The sequence below is a fragment of the Sturnus vulgaris genome, chromosome 5, assembly GCF_052056855.1.
Source record: "Sturnus vulgaris isolate bStuVul1 chromosome 5, bStuVul1.hap1, whole genome shotgun sequence".
NCBI classification, from domain to species: Eukaryota; Metazoa; Chordata; class Aves; order Passeriformes; family Sturnidae; genus Sturnus; species Sturnus vulgaris.
In genome coordinates, this window is record NC_142247.1 from 72,267,590 (window position 1) to 72,286,319 (window position 18,730).

Here is an 18,730-nt window from a genome sequence, read left to right on the forward strand (position 1 = left end):
TTCCCAGGCAGGGAAGAAAATGTTGGAGGGAAATGAAAATAAACCTGCTCTTCCTTCCATCACCAGGATGGTGATGGTGGATGCTTTTTCCCCAAGACACAGCCAGGTTGTTTGCTGTGGGGCTGCCCCATGTCCCTACAGCACACCAGGAAGCCCATTGCCAGTGGCAGGAGAAATTCACCTCTGTTCTTCACTGGGAATTTGGCCTCCCATGCAGAGGATGGCAAGAAAAAATGTTTTCTCTGAATATCCTGGTTTCTTTTCTTATCTTCTTACCCATATTTGAAGTGGAAAACAATGGAAGAGAAGATGTTCGAGAAAACAGGACAATGAGTTGCTCAGAGCCATTCAGCAAACAAAAGAAATGCAGATGTTGCTGGGGTTAGGAAGAAAAGACTGTAAGGAGGATCCCCCACAAAATAAAGCCCCAGAGCAGGATGAGAGAAGCAGCTTCAAGTTCAGAAGCTCCTGAGAACTCTCAGAACCTCCCTCCAGGATCACAGTTCTGCTTGGAAGGGAATCCTGAGCTGGAAGGGACCCACAAGGATCATCAAGTCCAACTCGTGCACAGAACACCCCAAAAATCCCCCCCTGTGCCTGGGAGTGTTGCCCAAACTCTTCCTGAGCTCTGGCAGATTTCATGCTGTGACCATTGACCATTGCGGAGACAGTTCCAAAAACACTCGATTTTTGCATCCAAAAGTATCCAAAAATTAAAAAAAAAAAAAAAAAAATCTCCCTGCTACAGAAGTCAAAGGGGAAAGCATCAATCTCTGCAAATCTGCTTGGGGGATGAAGTGCAGGGGGATGTGGGAGAAACAGGGAGAGTTAAAGACTGTGCTGGTGGCATAAAGGGATTTTGGGTGACTGGGAAGGAATTGGGAAGGAATTCCTGGCAGTGAGGGTGGTGAGCTCCTGGCACAGGGTGCCCAGAGAAGCTGTGGCTGCCCCTGGATCCCTGGAAGTGTCCAAGGCCAGGCTGGATGGGGCTTGGAGCACCCTGGGACAGTGGAAGGTGTCCCTGCCCATGGCAGGGGTTGGAATGGGATGATTTTTGAAGGGTTCTTCCCACACTAATGATTCTCTGATGGCCTGAATTTATGGGCAGGAGTGTGTGCAGATCCATGGAGAGACTGAGGCTGGATAAAGACACACCTTAAAGGTTTGCTGTGCTTTTCTTTAGGAGGAACTCCTCCCCTGCTCCATTCCCTTCTGAGACCTGTGACCGATGGAATGCCACAGGAGCAGCAGTGGCAGCACAAGGCTGATGTCCCCCCATCCTGGGGAGGGCTCTTTTCATGTGCCATTTTCCCTCATTGGCAGCTCATTGGCTGCAGAGGCACCTGACAGCAAGACAGATTCCCCAAAAGAGAGAGATTCCCTAAAAACAGCCCAGCGACTGTGACAGCTCCCTGAACCATCGACATTCCCTGACACTCACTGAGTGCCACAGCCCTGCAGCAAAGCCTGGCCCTGCTTCGCTGAAATTAGGGCATTGCAAGACTTCAAAATTCATGGGAGGAGTGGTCATGTTGCAAAACCCATGGAATTTTGTCCTTTCTGACAATTTGAGAGGGAAGAGGAGCCTGGGAGTTTTGAGCTTTCTGTGCTTTCTAGCACTGACCCCCTGGAGAACACTGCTTTTGACTTAGGGTCTTGGAAAAGGACTCCAAATTTGAGTGATGGAGTTAAAATCATGGGTGTGTACTTAGAACAGAGGTGTGTGATTTCACATAGTGAAGGGTTTTAAATGTAAGGGTTTTAGAATATAGTAATAGGTATAAAACAAAATAGAGGTTTTGAGGTGTTGTCTCTTTCTGTCCTCTTCCTTCTTCTTCATGTTTTCAAGTAGTAGCTTTTAGTTAAATAGTGCTACACTGCAGGGCACAAGTATTTAGTTAGTAGGTCAAAAATATAAATAATACAGATGTTAGCTCTTTATTAGACTATTTAGTTTTAAAGGCCTTGAAACTAGCTAGATTCAGCTCCATTTTGTATACTTTTAGGTGGTAGCTAGAAGTGTTGCAGAACTCTCTGTACTTTAGATAAGATGTAATAAACAACCAAGTCCAAACACAAGAAATTTGTCTCCTTCATGTTTTTAATCTTGACTCTGAGTAAAGACAAAAGAAAATAAAAACAAGCCACTAATTAAGTAGTTGAAGGGAAGAACAAGGAAGAACATCCCAAACTGGAGTTAGGCTCTATTGTGTTGCCAACATACAGAGCTCTAAAGTCACTTAGGTTGTCCTCAGGACCCCACCTTATCCTCCAGAAGAAAAGTAGACTCTGTCATATTTGTCAGCCCCAGGTGAACATCTCACACCTGATGTTCCCCTGTTGCAGCACACAGCAGGGATTCACTAAATTGAATTCTTTGTGTACGTAAAAACACTGTAATTCAAAAGTCTCCTTATATTCTCGATATATCTGTGTTTAAGCACCTGAATTATCCTTTATTTTGCTGCTTCTTGAGGTCTGAATCTCCCTGCTGGCTCTGTCAATTCAAGTCAGGGAATACTCGTTCTGTGTGACAGTCCCTGTAACTGCATCTCAGCTCCAGTGCACACCTGATTTTTTAGATTTTTAAGGCTGTTCGGGGTGGCCATGCAGTTTTCCCCTGTCCCTGTTCCCTCTCCTGTGGGATATGTAGATTTTTCACCCAGAGACCTTTCCCTGCAGGGGCTGAACTCTCTGCAACGCTAAACCTGAGCTGCCAATGTTCCTGTGACGGAGACAAATCCCAAGTAGGACACCAAACTCACAGGGCTGCACGAGGAGAAAGCTTCTGCTGGAACCCACTGCACAAACTAATTATCTTCCCACCCTTCCCCACTGCCCTCTAGCAAAATAAGCTAATCAAAGGAAAGGTTGTTATCAAAACACATTTACCACACGCCTGCGTCTTATGGCCCACAGTGCCCAGTGCTGTCCCTGAGATGCCTCAGGCAGGTACAGGCACTGAGATAATCAACCTGTGAAGGGCACAGCTCTGCCTGCACTGCTCAGCTCACCAGAGCAGGGAAAGTGTTCCCAAAAGGGACACCATGGCATTTAGGGAATGGACACAGCCATGGGTCTGTTCTCCAGGACGGGGGATCTGCTCAGATCTGGTTCAGAGGGGTTTATTCAATGTTGGCTGTAGAGAAGCAGGATTCCCAGGAGCCTCTGATTCACTCAGGGCTGTATCACCATCAACAGCCCAGAATTTCCTCCTTCTCCTCCCTGGTCTGAGAGCCCAACCTCATTCCAAAAGGCCATTGCAGAAATGTCACATTTGGGGCTATTTCCTCATTTCCAAAGGCCATTGCAGAACTGTCACATTTCCCTATCTCATATTCCCTGAGCTCCAAAGGTGTGAAGGGATGGGCACTTCAGCTGTACCTCAGCAGGCAGATCAGACATTCCATGGGCTCAGGGCACTTTGATGATCCCCTGCTGCTCTTTCCCTCTGAATCACCAGCTCCAGTTTCCACAGCTGCCTGGGAAGAAGTGGGAATTGCCCTGTGCCAAGGCCAGTTTTGGGAAGGTGACTCCACTTTCCCCTGCTGTCAGGTGGAAGGGGTTCTCAGGCCAGCTGTGACCTGGGAGGAGTCAAACCAAGCTCATTCATTCCTGACTTTGCCACCACTGACTGCCAAACAAATGACTGGAGACTTTAAAACCAAATTAAAAGCTTCAGATTTCCTGGAATTGCTTTCCTTCCCAGCATTTATGTTTTTCTTCCCATCATGAAGCAGCACAGAACTGGAACTCTCCTTTGCAGTGAGAAATGTCCACAAATACCTCGGACACACCAGGGTGTTGAACTTAACAACTGAAGTAGCTCTGAGCCTCCTCTCTCATGGGGAGGCACAGTCCAGCTGGGCACAGATTTCCAAGGAAAAGCAGGATTTGAGGTGGAAATCATATTCTCCATGTGGCTGCTCCATCCTCAGGAGGATTAGGACAATTTTCAGGTACCTTTGCCAACTGTGCAAAGGTAGAAGGCTTCAAGAGCTGTCCCATGGCAGGACAATGTTGGGGCAGGAAAGGATGGAGAAAGATTTTCTTTAAAAATGGCTCCAGCCGTGATTGTGAGACCCAGAGGGTGTCAGGCACTGCAAAAGCCTCTCCAGGAATGTGGTGATGGCACCAACCCTGCCAGAGCTCAACAAGAGTTTGGAAAACACTCTCAGGCACCTGGTGTGATTTTTGGGGCTGTTCTGTGCAGGGCCAGCAGTTGGACCTTGATGTCCCTTCTAGCTCAAGATATTCCCTGATTCTATGTTTTTTTTTAATCATTCCAGGCAAATGCAAAACACCTCCAAATTTCTGCCTTATTGGAGGGACTGCAGTTTGCACCTTGGGACAAAGCAGCACGGGGAGTACAAGGCAGGGATATCTGAGGGTTTGTAGGATCACAAACCCTTGCAAGAGTCAGGAAATCCCTCTTTTCTCGCTGCTAAAGCTCAGAGTGGCCCAGGGGTGGGTGTGATATTCCAAATTCCTGCCTTGTTGGGTCTCTGAAGCCTGACCCACACAGCTCCTTTCAGAAGCAGCACAGGAGGAAAAGACTGGGAAGCAAAAAAACAAGGAGGTAAAAAAAGGGAAAAAGAAAGAACAAAATCCTTCAGCCTGAAAGAGTCACGGGCTTTCAGACAGCAGAAAGTCAAAGAAGAAAAAGACCCTTCAAGGAAGGTCTTATTGCAGCCTGTGTAGGCAGCTGGGGTTACCTGAGACTCTCTGGTGGTTCAGAAGACTTTGACCAAGAAAGTGGAAGCCAGGGACGATCAATGAGCTCTGCCAGAGGCAGTGCATCAGGTTTCCTGCTGAGCCCAGGCACCCCGAGCTGCACTTTGGAACTTTTCCCTTTTTTTTTTTTTTTTTCCTCCTGGTCTAGCAGTGAGTCTCAGTATGGGTAACAAACTTCCCTCCCCCTCCACGGTGATCTCTAGAAAACAGCTTGTGTTTAAATGCTTTATTTTTTTTTTCCCCCTTTATATCGTGTTAGAAAGGAGAGTTGTAGTTTAAGGGTGTGTTTCACTCAGAGCTAGGATTAAAAAGTACCCAAAGGAAACGGATTTTTTTTTGTGTTTGGGCTTGGCTGTTTATTAAATCATATTAAAAAGTACAGAGCATTCAACAGCACTTCTATCTACCTGCTAGGAGAGAGGAAAATGGAGGAAGATTCAGTTGTTACAAGGTCTCTTAAAGTCAAACAGTCTAATAGAGAATTAACACTTTTATTATTTATTCTTTTAACCTAAGAACTAACTTTTCATGACCCTTAGTGTGATACTGACTGACTGACTAACAAGAAACTACTGCCTGAAACCCATGAAGAAGAAGGAAGATGAACACTAAAAGAGATACTACCTAAAATAATTTATCTTATTCTGTACTTATTACTATACTATAAAAACTTCAAATTTAAGACCTTCACCATGTGAAATCACACACTTTTATTTAACTACACATCTGTGATTTTAACTCCACCACTCAAATTTGGAAGCCTTCTCCATCCAAGGCCTCAGGTCAAAAGCAGTGTTCTCCTGGGGGTCAGTGCCAGAAAGCACAGAAAGCTCAAAAATCCCAGGTTTGGGGGTTCAACAGTGTATGAGTTGTCCAAGTGAAGGGGTGGAGAGCAGGAGGATGAGGAGGGTCACTCCCACACACTGGGGTGGTGTGTGCTGCCAGAGAATGGCATCAACCCCCTCTGAACAGGGCTGGTTTATTGTTGGGAAACCAAAAAATTCCCCTATGGCTTCTGGTGTGTTTTATAACAGCAGGGATCCAGTTAATCCAGACCAGCTGCACCTGAGGAATGGTGTGGGGGAGATTTTGGCCATCCCTTGGCTAACCCAGAGCCAAAGGCACCCAGGAAGGTGACTGGTGTGGCCCAGATGTGAGAGTCTGATGTCACTGGGGTGGGTGATTCCACGGGGTGAGGATGGGGTGAGGATATCTTCAGGAAGCCACAGGATCCTATTCTCAAGGTTCAGGAGCAGCAGGATCTGCTGTGTGCTCTGCAAAGGCAGCTGGGGTGCCTTGGGGAGGCTCTGGGTGCCAGAAGGACACACAGAGGACACCAGCAGCTCCTCAGAGCTGAGCAGAGGAGTGCAGGGAGCAGAGCCAGCTCCTGGCTCTGGTATCTCCAAGCAGGACAGACTGGAGATGCTTAAACAACCCCTGTTCCCTGCACAGCAAATGTCAGCTCCTCTAAACCAACAGAGCTTGTTGACTGCTTTGCTCAGTCTCTAGGGCTGGTAAAGACTTCTGGGGGAGAAAGAAATCACAGATGCCCAAATGTTTCACTCTAATGGAAAAATAAAAATAAAATTTAAAAAAAATAATAATGCTTCCTTTCAGAATGACTTTTTATTTTGAAATCTCAAGCAATTTGCTAAAAACTGAAATCAAACCCCAAAACGAGGACTTCCGAAGTCCAAATGAATCATTCTCCAATTACTAAATGGAATCAGCCCCTTCCAGAACAGCTTTCAAGAACATTTCTTATTAAAAAAATAATTGGCCACTGAGAGCTGGAGGGGAAAAAAAAAAAAGTTTTGAAATATCACAAGTTCTTGCAGAAAATGGGACTGTTTCCCTCTCTGATTGCAATTAATGACCTGCCAGCCAAGGAGTCCCCAGACCTGCAAGGGCAGATTCCAGAGCAGAAGGAGGCTGGTGCCTGGGGGTGCATCCTCCTTAAGGACAGCTTGTGTGTGTTCAGCTATTCCTCCTGGAATTAGATGGATGTTGAATGGGATGAAATGAGGCAGAAAAACCAAACTCTAGGAGTGTCACTAACACAGCAGAGCCTGGGACAGGTCTTTTTGCACCCAGCAGAGGATTTCCCTGTAATAAAATGTTGCCCTTCCCTATAGGGACGCTGATTTTCTGCCCCAAATTTCCATTCTTATGGCTAGGCTGAGGTGTTAAACACAACCCAGGGATGCTGTGCAGGGCTGAAAACCTGCATGGTGACCACATGCAGATGGACCAGTGAGTGTACATAGAATAACAGAATGGTTTGATTGGAAGGGACCCTCAAAATCATCCAATTCCACCCCTGCCTTGGGCAGGAACACCTTCCACTATCCCAGGGTGTTCCAAGCCCATCCAAACTGGCCTTGGACATTTCCAGGGATGGCACAGCCACAGCTTCTCTGAGCAACCTGTGCCAGGGCTTCCCCACCATCACAGGGAAGAATTTCTTCCAAATATCCAATCTAGAATTAGGAGGGCTCTTAGGATCTTGGATATGGGTGAGGCAGGAGTAACTTGCCAGGGGTTTAGGAGACTGGTCAGATTTGGGTGGCATCTTTGGACAGTGCTGCATCAGACACAGGAGGAAGCTGCTGAATTCATTTCAGGGTTGCAGAACACTTTGCTTTTCTCTCACCCCTCTCTGCAGCCCCTGTCCTGGCTGTGACATTGCTGTGACCTTGCAGCAGGCACCGAGTGCCAGCTTTGCAGCCTGGTCCATCCCCAGCCCCTCTCCCTCCCCCAGAGAGCCACATTTTCAATTTACACTGAGTAAATGATTCATCACTGCCTAAAGAGGCCTGAGCAGAGCTTGGGAGGGAGCAGAGCTGGGAAAGAGAGGGGGGGACAAGATGGGGGTGAAGATACAGAGATGGAAAGCTCTGGTGACCTGCTCTGTATCAGCTCCTCTGCTCGGGGCAGAAGCCAATCAATCCTCCCCCCTCTCTCCTGCAGCCGTCTGTGGGTCTGTCTGCCTCTCCCTCTCAGAGGACTCGAGTTTCTCGGTGTAAGGTTAGGACAGCAGAGCTGTGGAAATCGATTCCCCAGCCCTGGCACGCTGCCCTCGGCACAGACAGCCCAGCTCTGCTGGGAAAAGATGGATGGGGAGCAGTCCCTGCACCTCTCAGGTGGTGGGAGATGAGGACAGTGGGGAATGGGGGTCTGGGGAAGAGGGGTTGCATCAGCACTTGGAGGGAAAATCCCAAAATAAGAGAAGTGTGCATAGAAAAGACACAAAAAAAAAATGCTGTAACCCATTGGGAAGTCTCCACCTGTCTCCCAGCCCACCACTGGTCCTGTTGATGGTTTGTACTGGAGGAGGATGAGGGAACAGCGTGGCTTTGCCCACAATCCTGGCTCCCAGCCCCACTCTACCCAAACCTGGCCCAGCTGCCTCCTCCATACCTTCCACCAGCTCCCACATGTCTGGATTCAGCCTTGCACTGGAATCCCCTGGGATTCCTGACTGGGAGGGAAGAGGGAAGGGTTAGCAGCCAGGAGGGGAAATGTTTATGGCATTTTCCCCCAGGGATCCTCGTGCAGGAGTTGTTGATGATGTATCCCACTTGAGGAAAAGTCTGTTAATGAGTCTTGAGGGGTTGTGATGTGCAAAAATTTCTAATTAGAGACTCAGTATTCCAGTGTCCTTACCCTGAATATCCTGTGTAGCCAAAATTTGTTGAGTGGGATGTAATTGGCTCCTTTGCTCTCAGGGCTGCCCAAAAGGATGAAGAAACTGAGACTCAGAAAGGAAAAAAAACCTGAGCCTGCACTGAAACCCCCTCCCAAACTAGGACTGAAAATCAGATTCCTTAACTGTGAGGAAAACTGCAGGGAAGCAACAGACTTGAAGCAGGATTTGATAACATTTGCCTTCAAAGTGCTTCCAAAAACCCCACAGGGAATCAACCTCAGTGACCCTGCTGCGAGGTACATAAATAAGAGGTGTTTCTCCTTTCCAGATAAGGAATCAGAGGTTAAGTGATGGGGACACTGCCATCAGCCAGGTCTAGCCTCCAGCCACACTTCTCCTTCAAGGATCCCTCTGCACAGAGATTGTTTTTTTTCTTTTAACCCTGTTGAATCTGCCAACCCCACCCATCACCCTCCATTTCATTTCAATACTCCTCAGGATGAGCTGCTGCACACTCTGCAGCTGTCTGTGCCCCTTCTCTCTATTTTTTGGGATTTACTGCTGCATGTTTTGATTGTTTGTTGCCTCTGACCCTGGATGCAAGGAGATGAAATATCCAGCATTGCTGTGATACATTCAGTGAACAAATTCACGCCTTTCTGTGCTGCTTGCACATCTCTGTGCTGTCCCTTCACTGACAGCAAACACAAGGTGTCCTGGAGGATGGATGCAGGATGAGATGGGATGGGAACACATTCCAAAGCTCTGTATCAAATGGAAATATCCTCAGGTCAGCAGGATGAAAGTTTTCCGGGCTCTTACCCACCACACCACAATTCAGGACTGGTTTGCCAAGGTTCTCTTGAACAATCCCAGAGCATGAGTCACATTTTTGGACGTGTTTTGGGATGGATCCCCCAGATTGGATTTGAAACTAGGCAGACTGAAGTAGTTTTGGATGAGGGTCACACAAGCTGACAGAAGCAGAACATTCAGAGCATCAACAGAAGGTTGGAATGTGGTCCAGGTTTGCTCCCTTCTGTTCCAGCAAGGAGAGCTAGCAAAGTCTATCACTTCACCTGGATCCCTGTCTCCACCTGGAGAGTTTGCAGCTCAACAGGAAGAATTCAGGTGAACTCAGAGGGAGGAAATCAACACACTGCAAGAGCAGGGCCCATCAGAAAAACCCTCCAAGGCTGCCAAGGACACCGTGAGGTTTGGAGTGACAACACCCTGCAGAGCCACTCTCAGCTGGAGCCTTGGGTCAGACAGATCCAGCCACTGCTGAGAGGGGCTTGGCAAATGAGACCTCCCTGCCACTCAGAGCCAGGGCTCAGCCAAGCCAGCACCTCCCTCTCCAGGGCTTTGGCAGGAGGAGATCACAGGGAAAGGCTGCAGAGAGGCAGCTTCGGCATCGACAGCATCATTAAAAAACAAGGAAAAACAATGAACTGATATCCCAATATTGAGGACACCTGAATCCAGCACTCCTTGTGAGTACAACAAAATAATGGGAGAGGGGAATGAGGCCCCTGCTTGGCCTGTTAAACCATAAGGTCCCAATGAAAACCACCTTGGAGTGGATCCCATGTTGTTTACTGGTTGTTTACTGATTCCTCTCTAAGGGTGATGGAGATCACAACGAGTCCAAAAGTGGAGAGGTTCAAACTGGAGGTGCTGAGATAAGGACTAATGGTCATTCCCTTGAATGGAATGGAAACCACCAGGAAAATGTGACCCAGAGAAGAGCTGCTGGAGTGTTGAATTCAAAACTCATCAGGCTGCTTTGCTGGTGCAGTCAGCGAACTGTGGATCAAGCAGGGGAGAAGCTCTGCCCAGCCTCTACCACTCTTCTTTTCCCTCATCTTCCAAAAAAACCTCCTTCATATTAAGCAAAGTCTCTCCCCAGCAAATGCCAGAGACTTTTTTGGAGGTACCTGGCTCAGCCAAGGACTGAGACAGCATTTTCCCCATCTACCTTGATGCCTAAAGTTTTAGCTTTCATATTTTCCAGATTCTGTTCTGCATTAGTATATAACTCTGAATTTCATATAAAGGTGTCAGCAAGTTCCCTTCACAGCTCAGTCACACAAAACAATCCTTTTCCAGCCCCAGAACCAAGGACACCACTGCAGCTTTGGGTATAAAAAGTGTAATTTATACAAAAAGTGCAATCAACAGTGAATTGAGGAGAGCAATGTGGGAGGATGGGACTGCAGAACCTGGAGCTGGAATTGGACAATGAACCCCAATATGGAAATGAACCAAAACTTATAAAAGTGTGAAAACTCATGACTGGGATCCATCTTGGGTGTAGCCATGGCCGGGCTCTTGCACTGCCCAAAGTGAATCCTTTGAAGGCTTTTTAATAAATCCCCACTTTATTCCTTTAACTCTGTCCAGGTGACCTCTCCAGGCATCCCCTGTGCCCAGGTGATGGGGCAGGAGGGCTGGGATGGTGGCAGACCCCCCCCCCCCCAGCAGGTACTCACGTGTTATGGAGCACACACCATCCACAGTGGGGGTCCCCCGAGCCCAGGCACTCGCTGCAGGTTTCATGCTGGCTGCACGACTCCACGGGCACCCTGGTGAGCTGCGGGAGGAAAGGGAACAACCTGTCAGCCTGCTCAGAACAGCTTGGTGGAGGTGCCACCCTCCCTGTCCCCTTCCCCTGGTGCCTGTCCTCCCGCAGGAAGGGCTGGGCAGGCAGAGGGATGTGCATGGCAGAGGGATGTGGATGTGGATGTGGATGTGGATGTGGATGTGAATGTGGATGTGGATGTGGATGTGGATGTGGATGTGAATGTGGATGTGGATGTGGATGGTTTTCTCCAGAGCTCAGCCTCCTGCACTCCCTGTCCACATCCTGGTCCACATCCCCTGTGGCCTTTCCCTCTCCCTGAACCCCTTCATCCATTGCCAAATCACTTGTAGGATTTCCCAGCAATCAGCCAATCAGCCAGGCTGTGGGGATGTGGTACCTTGAAATGAAATTGATTCATTTCAACAGCAGATCTTCTGCAGCAAGTTAAATCCCCTGGATCTCATAGACTTCACTTGCAGGATTTCCCAGCAATCAGCACATCAGGCAGGCTCTGGGGATGTGGTATCTTGAAATCAAATAGATTCATTTCAACTGGACAACAGGAGATCTCCTGCAGCAAGTTAAACTCCCTGGATCTCATTGATCTCTCTGGTTTTTGATTCTGTTGCTTTCTGGCTTCCTGTGAGAGCTGAGGTCTTGTGATGTCTTTGTCTCCCTCCCATGACCTCCTGCCACCACCACTGCTGGTCCCAGGAAAGCCTTAGCTCCACTCCCCATTGCCTGTGCATCTTTCCAGCCATCACTTGTCCCATCCCTGGACAGGTTGCTCCCACCAGGAAAGGACAAAGGCTACCAGGCTGGATATTTTCTTGCTGTGGCCGTGCTTTTGCAGCTCAGAAGGAATTAAAGTAGGACCTGAAACACCCATGTACTGCCAAAATATCACATTTTATCATCTATTTTCCTTTTATTTTTCCTTTTTAATTAAAGTATTTCAGCGAGAGGTTTCAAAGGCTGAAGGGACTGCCCAGCCTGACCTCCTGTCTCACAGACCAGTGCTTTTGATTCCTCTTAGGTTTTCTAAGCCCCTCTCAGCTTTTGAAGCCAAACACACAATTTGGGCCCAATGACCTGATAGTCCCTTTCCCATTGAATAAGCTTCAGAGAGCTTCTGTAATATCCAGTCAATTGCTGGTGTCTTCACCCCAGTTCCTGTCAGCAGGGAGAGTTTATTCCCTCAGATGACAGAGTGTGGAATTATCCTGATGAAACACCTCTGAGAGCTGCCAGCTCCAAACTGCAGAACAGTTACTCCTGACAAATGATGAGGGAATACACCTGGATCCCAGGGACATTTTTTTTTTTTACTTGGCACAACATTCAGGAGAGTTTGAGCTGTGCAGTGACAGACTAAGATCCATCTTGACTGTGTCTGTAAATGAACCAAGAATTGGTTTTTAATTTTTTTTTAAAATTTCAATATAAATATATATCAGGCTAAATTCCAGTTCTGTATGAAGACCTTTTCTGGCTGTATCAGAAATTGTTTTTCTCGCCCCTACCCACAAATCCCAGTTGATAGTCTATAAGCAAAAGCTGAAAACGTGCAGTTTTGCCTCTGGCAAGTGGCAGAAGCTTTAGAAAACTTCAGGTAGAAACACGATGGGGTTTATTTACCATTGCACCACTGCCTGTGCCAAGCCACCCAGAGGAACCAACTGTGGCTACTGAAAGCCTTTAATGAAAAAGTGAGAAAGGGGAGGAAAAAACTCAAACAAAAACCAAGACAAACTCACTTTTCTCAACTGAATAGATTGCCATGAGCATAAAAACGTAATCAGAACAGATCACAGAGCATGAAAAGTTAGAAGAACAAGACAGGGAGAGAATAACTCAGACTTCTCTAATTATGATGGCCTTGGCAGTGGTGAATTAATGGTTGGGTTTGGTGATCTTAAAGATCTTTTGCAAGATTCTATAAAAAATTAAAGTTGTTTGGCCATGAATGAGGTTGTTCCACCTTCCTTAAGCTTCTGATCAAGAAGGTATCACCTATTCATGAAGAATAAATTTTATGCCTCAGGGTTTCACCCAATTAAACTTGTTGAACCCAATAGTCTGTGTTGAATCCAAATTCCAAAAAGACATAATTTTTTTTACAAGAAGATACCAAAAGGTGGAGGCATTATAATTTATTATGTTGGCCATTTCCACCTCTTATTTCCACCTGAGAAAAATATATTGTGAGTTATTTTATCTCCACCACATCAAGCTTGGCCATGTCTGCACTGTGACCACCAGAGGATTCGAAGAAAAAGCAGATAATTTAGTTTTGAAAGACTTTAAAACTGCCATTCCTCAATCCAGATGCAATTCCCACCTGTTAATTAGAATTTTGTGAGCACAGTTGGGTTTGGCTCTGCAGTTCCCACCCAAACCACCCTCAATTTGACATATGGTGCTGCTTGATTTATCCTCATTAGCTCTAGAAAGTTCCATCCAACCTCATTTCTGAGCCAGTTTGCACCTGTCTGATAGAAGTGAGCCTTGGTTAAGGAGTTTAGATCAGAAAATGAACTTTTCCAGCACCTGGTGATGCTGGCTTGAATGTTCAGAGTCAAAATCCACTTGTGGCTCTGATATAGGTACAAGAAAGAAGTCCTAAAGGACTGAAATTTGCCATTTCTTGGCAAATTGTTATAAAGAAAGAGTAGATAAAAGGAGGTCTCTGTATGTTTTATTCTTATTAGTTAATTAGCCATCAAAAGATATCCAAGCTTATTCCATTGGCAGGAGGAACCTACTGGGAACCAGGATCTTCATCTCTGCAGAAATGTTTCCTTTTCAGTGTGTTTGGGTATATTTTGTGGGATATGAGCTGTTTTTAGGAGCACACCTGGCTTGTTCTGCTGCCCCAGAGCCCACTGGGATGTGCCACGAGCTTCCCACATCCCAAATCCTGTCATTCCCACCAGAGTGTGTCCCGTGTCACCATGTGCATTATTCCTGCCCTAAAAGTCTTTTCATGAGTTCACCCCTAGCAGCTTTATTGTGAGATTAATTAAAACTGTACCACGCTGATAAATGTCTTGGGCTGGAAGTGTCAGACCTTCCAATTAATGAAGAAAGAAACCACAAAAAACAAAGGAGCTGCAACTGAAAGAAAAGCCACCTAAGGGTTGTCTGCTGAAAAGAGGAAGAACAGTGAGGAAATAAGGCACATCAGAGGTCTTATTTTCCTTTTTTTAACATAAACTGTAATTAATTCAGCTCAGCTTTCCATGTTGAAGGGTTTGAGAGCTGACTGTGTTCCTGCAGGGAGCAGCCAGCTTTTTGTGCTGCCACTAAAATATCAGAAAAGGGAAGTCCATGCAGCCTCCCAGGTACAGAGCCTTGGATGAAGGGACCAGGCAGGGCTGGAGGTGGAAATCTCCATGGCAAACCAGGCTCTGGTTACTCCTTCCACCCCTTCTCCATCCTTGGAATGTCTGACAAACTCTTCAAGGTTCTTTCCCAGCCTTGGTGAGGGTCCCTACCCCTGGTTCTTTGTGGGAGTGAAACCTGGATTCAAACATTTTGCAGCAAATATCACAGAATTCTGGAATATCCTGAGCTGGAAGGGACCCACAAGGATCATTGAAGTTCAATCCTTAGCCCTGCACAGGACAACTCCAAGAATCCACCACGTGCCTGAGAGTGCTGTCCAGATATAACCAGGGATTCAGCAGGAGTAGAAAAGGAAAGTGCCCTTCATTTTGGGGCATTAAGAGTCAATTTGGAATAATTAATGTTCCTGCAGTGGGCACAGCTTCACTGATATTTCAGCCTCAGATCAATGTATGGATGTAAGAACAGACTGCTGTTGTTCTCAGGGCTTATACCCTATATATTAGGAAAATACAGGATATCAGGAAAAGGTTCTGCCCCCCGAGGGTGGTGAGCACTGCCCAGGCTCCCCAGGGAATGGGCACATTCCCAAGGCTCCCAGAGCTCCAGAAACATTTGGACAAAGCTCTGAGGGATGCACAGGGTGGGATTGTTGGGGTGTTTGTGCAGGGCCAGGAGCTGCACTGGATGATCCTTGTGGGTCCCTTCCAAATCAGGATATTCCCTGATTCTATCCCCACATCTCCCCATTTTATCAAGGAGAGCTGGAGCTGAAAGTGAGGTCTCAGCAGCAGAAGGAGGAGCTGTCTCCATGTCTCTGAAGGTTTATGGCATCTGAGCAGGCTTGAGGAGGAAGTTCAGGTAACACCTGCTCAGTGAGCACCAGGTTATTTAGTACAACATAATTAGGCTCTGGGTTCATTGGAATATTGAAGAGATGAAGGTAAGGTCCCTTCAGATGCCTGCCCACACCCCTGGGGGACATCCAGGAGCTGCTGTGCCATGGCAGAGCAGAGGCACAGATCCTCCCTGACCCAGAGTGAGGGGCAATCCCAGAGCCAGGGCCGGACAAGGGGAAGGTGAATCTCGTGTCCTTCTCAAGGGCAGAAAGGGAAAAGTGAGCAAGCCCAGCTGCCATGGCTGCAGCAGGATTTGAAGTGATATTTCACCTCATCAACACATTCATTCACTGGTCCCCAAAGAAATCATTCACCAGTTTCTGGCTCACAAGGACATCTTAAAAATCTGGCAAAATCTGCGAAGTGCTGAATGGTTCAGAGCTCAACTGTTCCTTCAGAGTGTCTCACACAACACCTCACCTCTGATCCTGCCTAAATTCCAAACTGCAGATTCTCCAGCTCCCAGCCTCCCTTCCCCTGCCTATTTCTAGTATGAATGAGTTACAAAAAGTCATTTAAAACAAAATGATTGAGTTTTTTTGGATCTGATAGACAGTAACAGCTAATCCTGTTAGAAATTTGGCTCCTGCTTCTGCCATTATATATTCACAAAAGCTCCTGCTATGTGCTCAGTCACAATTTTCTGGCTCCCATTTTTGGACTTTTTTTATTTCAATATACATTGCTTCTTTTCCCCCTTAAACTGCCAACATTCTGGTCAAAACCTGAATCACTGCTCAATCTCTGTTGTTATAATTGGATGTTAATACAGCAGCAGGATTTATTCAGTCTGATGGACTAAGTTAATTTAAATGTACAAAAAGGCATCTTAAGTAGCCAATTTCCTTCCCAACAGTCAAAAGATACATTTCCAAAACACTGAACAGTGGCTCTGTCAAGCCATGTGGGTTCTGTGAATGCTGCTATCTTTCGAGGCTCAGCCAGCCCCGAAAAACTGCAGAAAGATTAAGAGTGGAGCTTATTTGATTTCAAAGCCCTGAATAGAGTGTTCATGATAATACAGTTTATTAAATAGAGGAAGGCAAAAAAACCCACCTGAAAGAACCACAGGTTGAAGCACTTCTGCACCTTTAACAGTCAGTGAGGGTGTTCAGTCACCTGCACAGCATCCCAAGATGCTGATTTTATTCTGGCCTGAATTATGGACAAAGGGACTTGGATTTCCTCTGTCATGTTTGATATCCTGTGCCTTATTACCTGACCTACAGACCCAGTAAAAAAGCAGGAGCAGGGACAAGCAAAGCCCAGGGAGCTGAAGCACATTATTTACCCTGGTGAGAAACAGGACTCACACACACACAGGGAGATTTCAAACTGGTGGGGACAGAGATGAGGATCTGGGTTTGATTCCAGCCTGGCACTTCTGCAGGATAAGCACATAACTTGCCAGTCCCACCGGGACAGGGAATGTCATTTCTCATCAGACACCTGCAAGCTCTGTCTCTTCATTGCAGCCCTCTTCCCAGTAAATCCATGCTTACATCCTTGGAAAACTGGGGGCTTTAATTAAGAGCGTTAATTGGAAGCAGCAGTAGCTGTCAAGGACAAATGACACAATAATTAAAGTGGGGGTCAGTGTCCTGCCACGTGGCAGGATAAATTACCTGACCAAATATCCTTGTCCACCAAGGGCCCCCTTCCCCCAGTTGTGTGTTGGCTGTTCCTCCTCTTCCTCTCCTGTCTCTGTTCTGGGCACCTTTGGTGAGAGATTTCTCCACCCTGGCACTGCCAGAGCAAATCCACAACCACACAACCCTCACACCAACAGAGGTACAGCAAGAAGAGGAATAGAAAGATCTGATGCCCACAACCTCTGTGGCAACAGCTCCAGGAAACTTTGAGGTGAGGCTGAGTGTTGGCAGCTCCCATCAGAAGCTCTCAGGATGAGATCGCTGCTCCTACAGCAGTGAAATTTGCTTTGCACACCTTGCAGTGCAGTTCTTCTGTTCATACATCCCTTAGCAGGACCCTGCCCTGCAGCTGGCTCAGAAAACCCCTCAAATCAGGGGTTTTCTATGTAAACCATGCTGGGCTTCATTTCTGATCTATCCAATCTGTCAGTCTTGCAGCTTGTAGGGAACAGCTCTGTCATGGCAGGGGTGAAAAGTGAGGGCTCTGCCTTCTCACTAAACTCTGTCTGCAACATCAGAGTCTAATTCTAAGCTAGAAACTCTTGCCCTGTTGAAGGAGAGACCTTTTGCAGGGCAGGATTTGCCTGCTCTCTGTTGTAGATGTCAAGCAGGGATGAGATAAATCACACCCTGGATGTGCCTGTGTCTGTTCACTGAATAAAAAGGAGTCTGGACAGCCAGGTCAGGTGGAGACATTTATAATGTACACCACAGTCACTGGGTGAGGTGACTCCCACACTTCATTTTCTGCTCTTCCTCAAATTTTGTCACTGACAACAATCCTCAAATATGTTCAGGCCTCCCCTCTTCCTAATTGCAAATAACCAGTCACAATACAAAATATATTAATTTCTTGGAGAGTGCTGTAGGATCCTCCATGTTCCATGGCTTGTAAACCACTGCAGAACTCTGAAGCTCTTGTGTGGTGACAGGGGCTGTGTTTGAACAGGAGCCTTTCCCCATCTGTCACACCAACCTCATCCCTGCTCTCTGTTCTGCCTGTATTTAAAAAGGAATAGACAGATAATAAAGATTATCTCAGCCCTTTCCTTAAAAGTTTGGTTCCCACTTTTCCCTTTACAGCTGCTCAGCCTCCACCCAGTCCTGTCCCTTCTTCAAAGAATTCCTCCTCTCTGTAGTGACTCCCCTCCCAAAAACATCACTCCAGGAGGAGCAGGGGACACAGCATCCTGCTGGGAGTGTGGTTGGAATCCTGGAGGCTGAAAAGTGTTTCAACACACTCAGAGGTTTCAGCTCAGCTTTCCATCGAATTCCCTCATTTTTCCCTTACTAAGATTGCCAAACCCTTCCTTCTTCAGCTGGGATTGCATCCCATTGGCACAAGGCAGGGAAATCTTTAAATTTCCTTGTAAAAATCAGAGTTCACCAGCTCAGAGGTGTGGAAAGAGAGAGAGGTGATTTTACCCAAACCTGATGAAACCAATCACCTTCTTCCTCACCCTACAAACCATCAGCTCTGGTGACTTCCTCTGCCTGCAGAATTCCATCCTTGTTTCTCCCTGCTGCATCCAGGTAGCTTCACATCCCCCTGCCTTGCTCACACTAAATCCTGATCCCCTGGTCAAGTGTTTCACTCTGTAAACTGCGAAACAAATGAGGTTTGGATAAACATTTGTGTTCAAAAGCTTTCAAAAAGAGAGCCTCATGTCACGATTAATGCAGGGCCAGCCCAGGCTTAATGAGAGCTGGTGCCTGTATGGCCACTGGAGCGTGGCTGCTGAGCAAGGGAAAGATTGTTACCCAGGCTCCAAAAAGGCTATAAATAGATTTAATTGGGACCTGTGAAGGAATTCATGCCACTGCAATGGGTTTGTCAAAGCCCAGCATCCCTTGAAGGCTCCTG

General features: G+C 46.8%; 1 protein-coding gene across 4 annotated transcripts in view; it reads right to left on the reverse strand.

Moving 5' to 3' along the window:
• Positions 1 to 18,730, reverse strand: part of PLXNA4 (plexin A4) — a 429,648-nt gene that overhangs the window by 141,023 nt on the left and 269,895 nt on the right. For all 4 annotated transcript variants that reach the window (XM_088165989.1, XM_088165988.1, XM_014882536.2 and 1 more), the window contains exon 5: positions 10,876 to 10,976. In XM_088165989.1, coding sequence (XP_088022115.1) covers positions 10,876 to 10,976 — 101 coding nt within the window. The remainder of the gene's footprint in view (positions 1 to 10,875; positions 10,977 to 18,730) is intronic.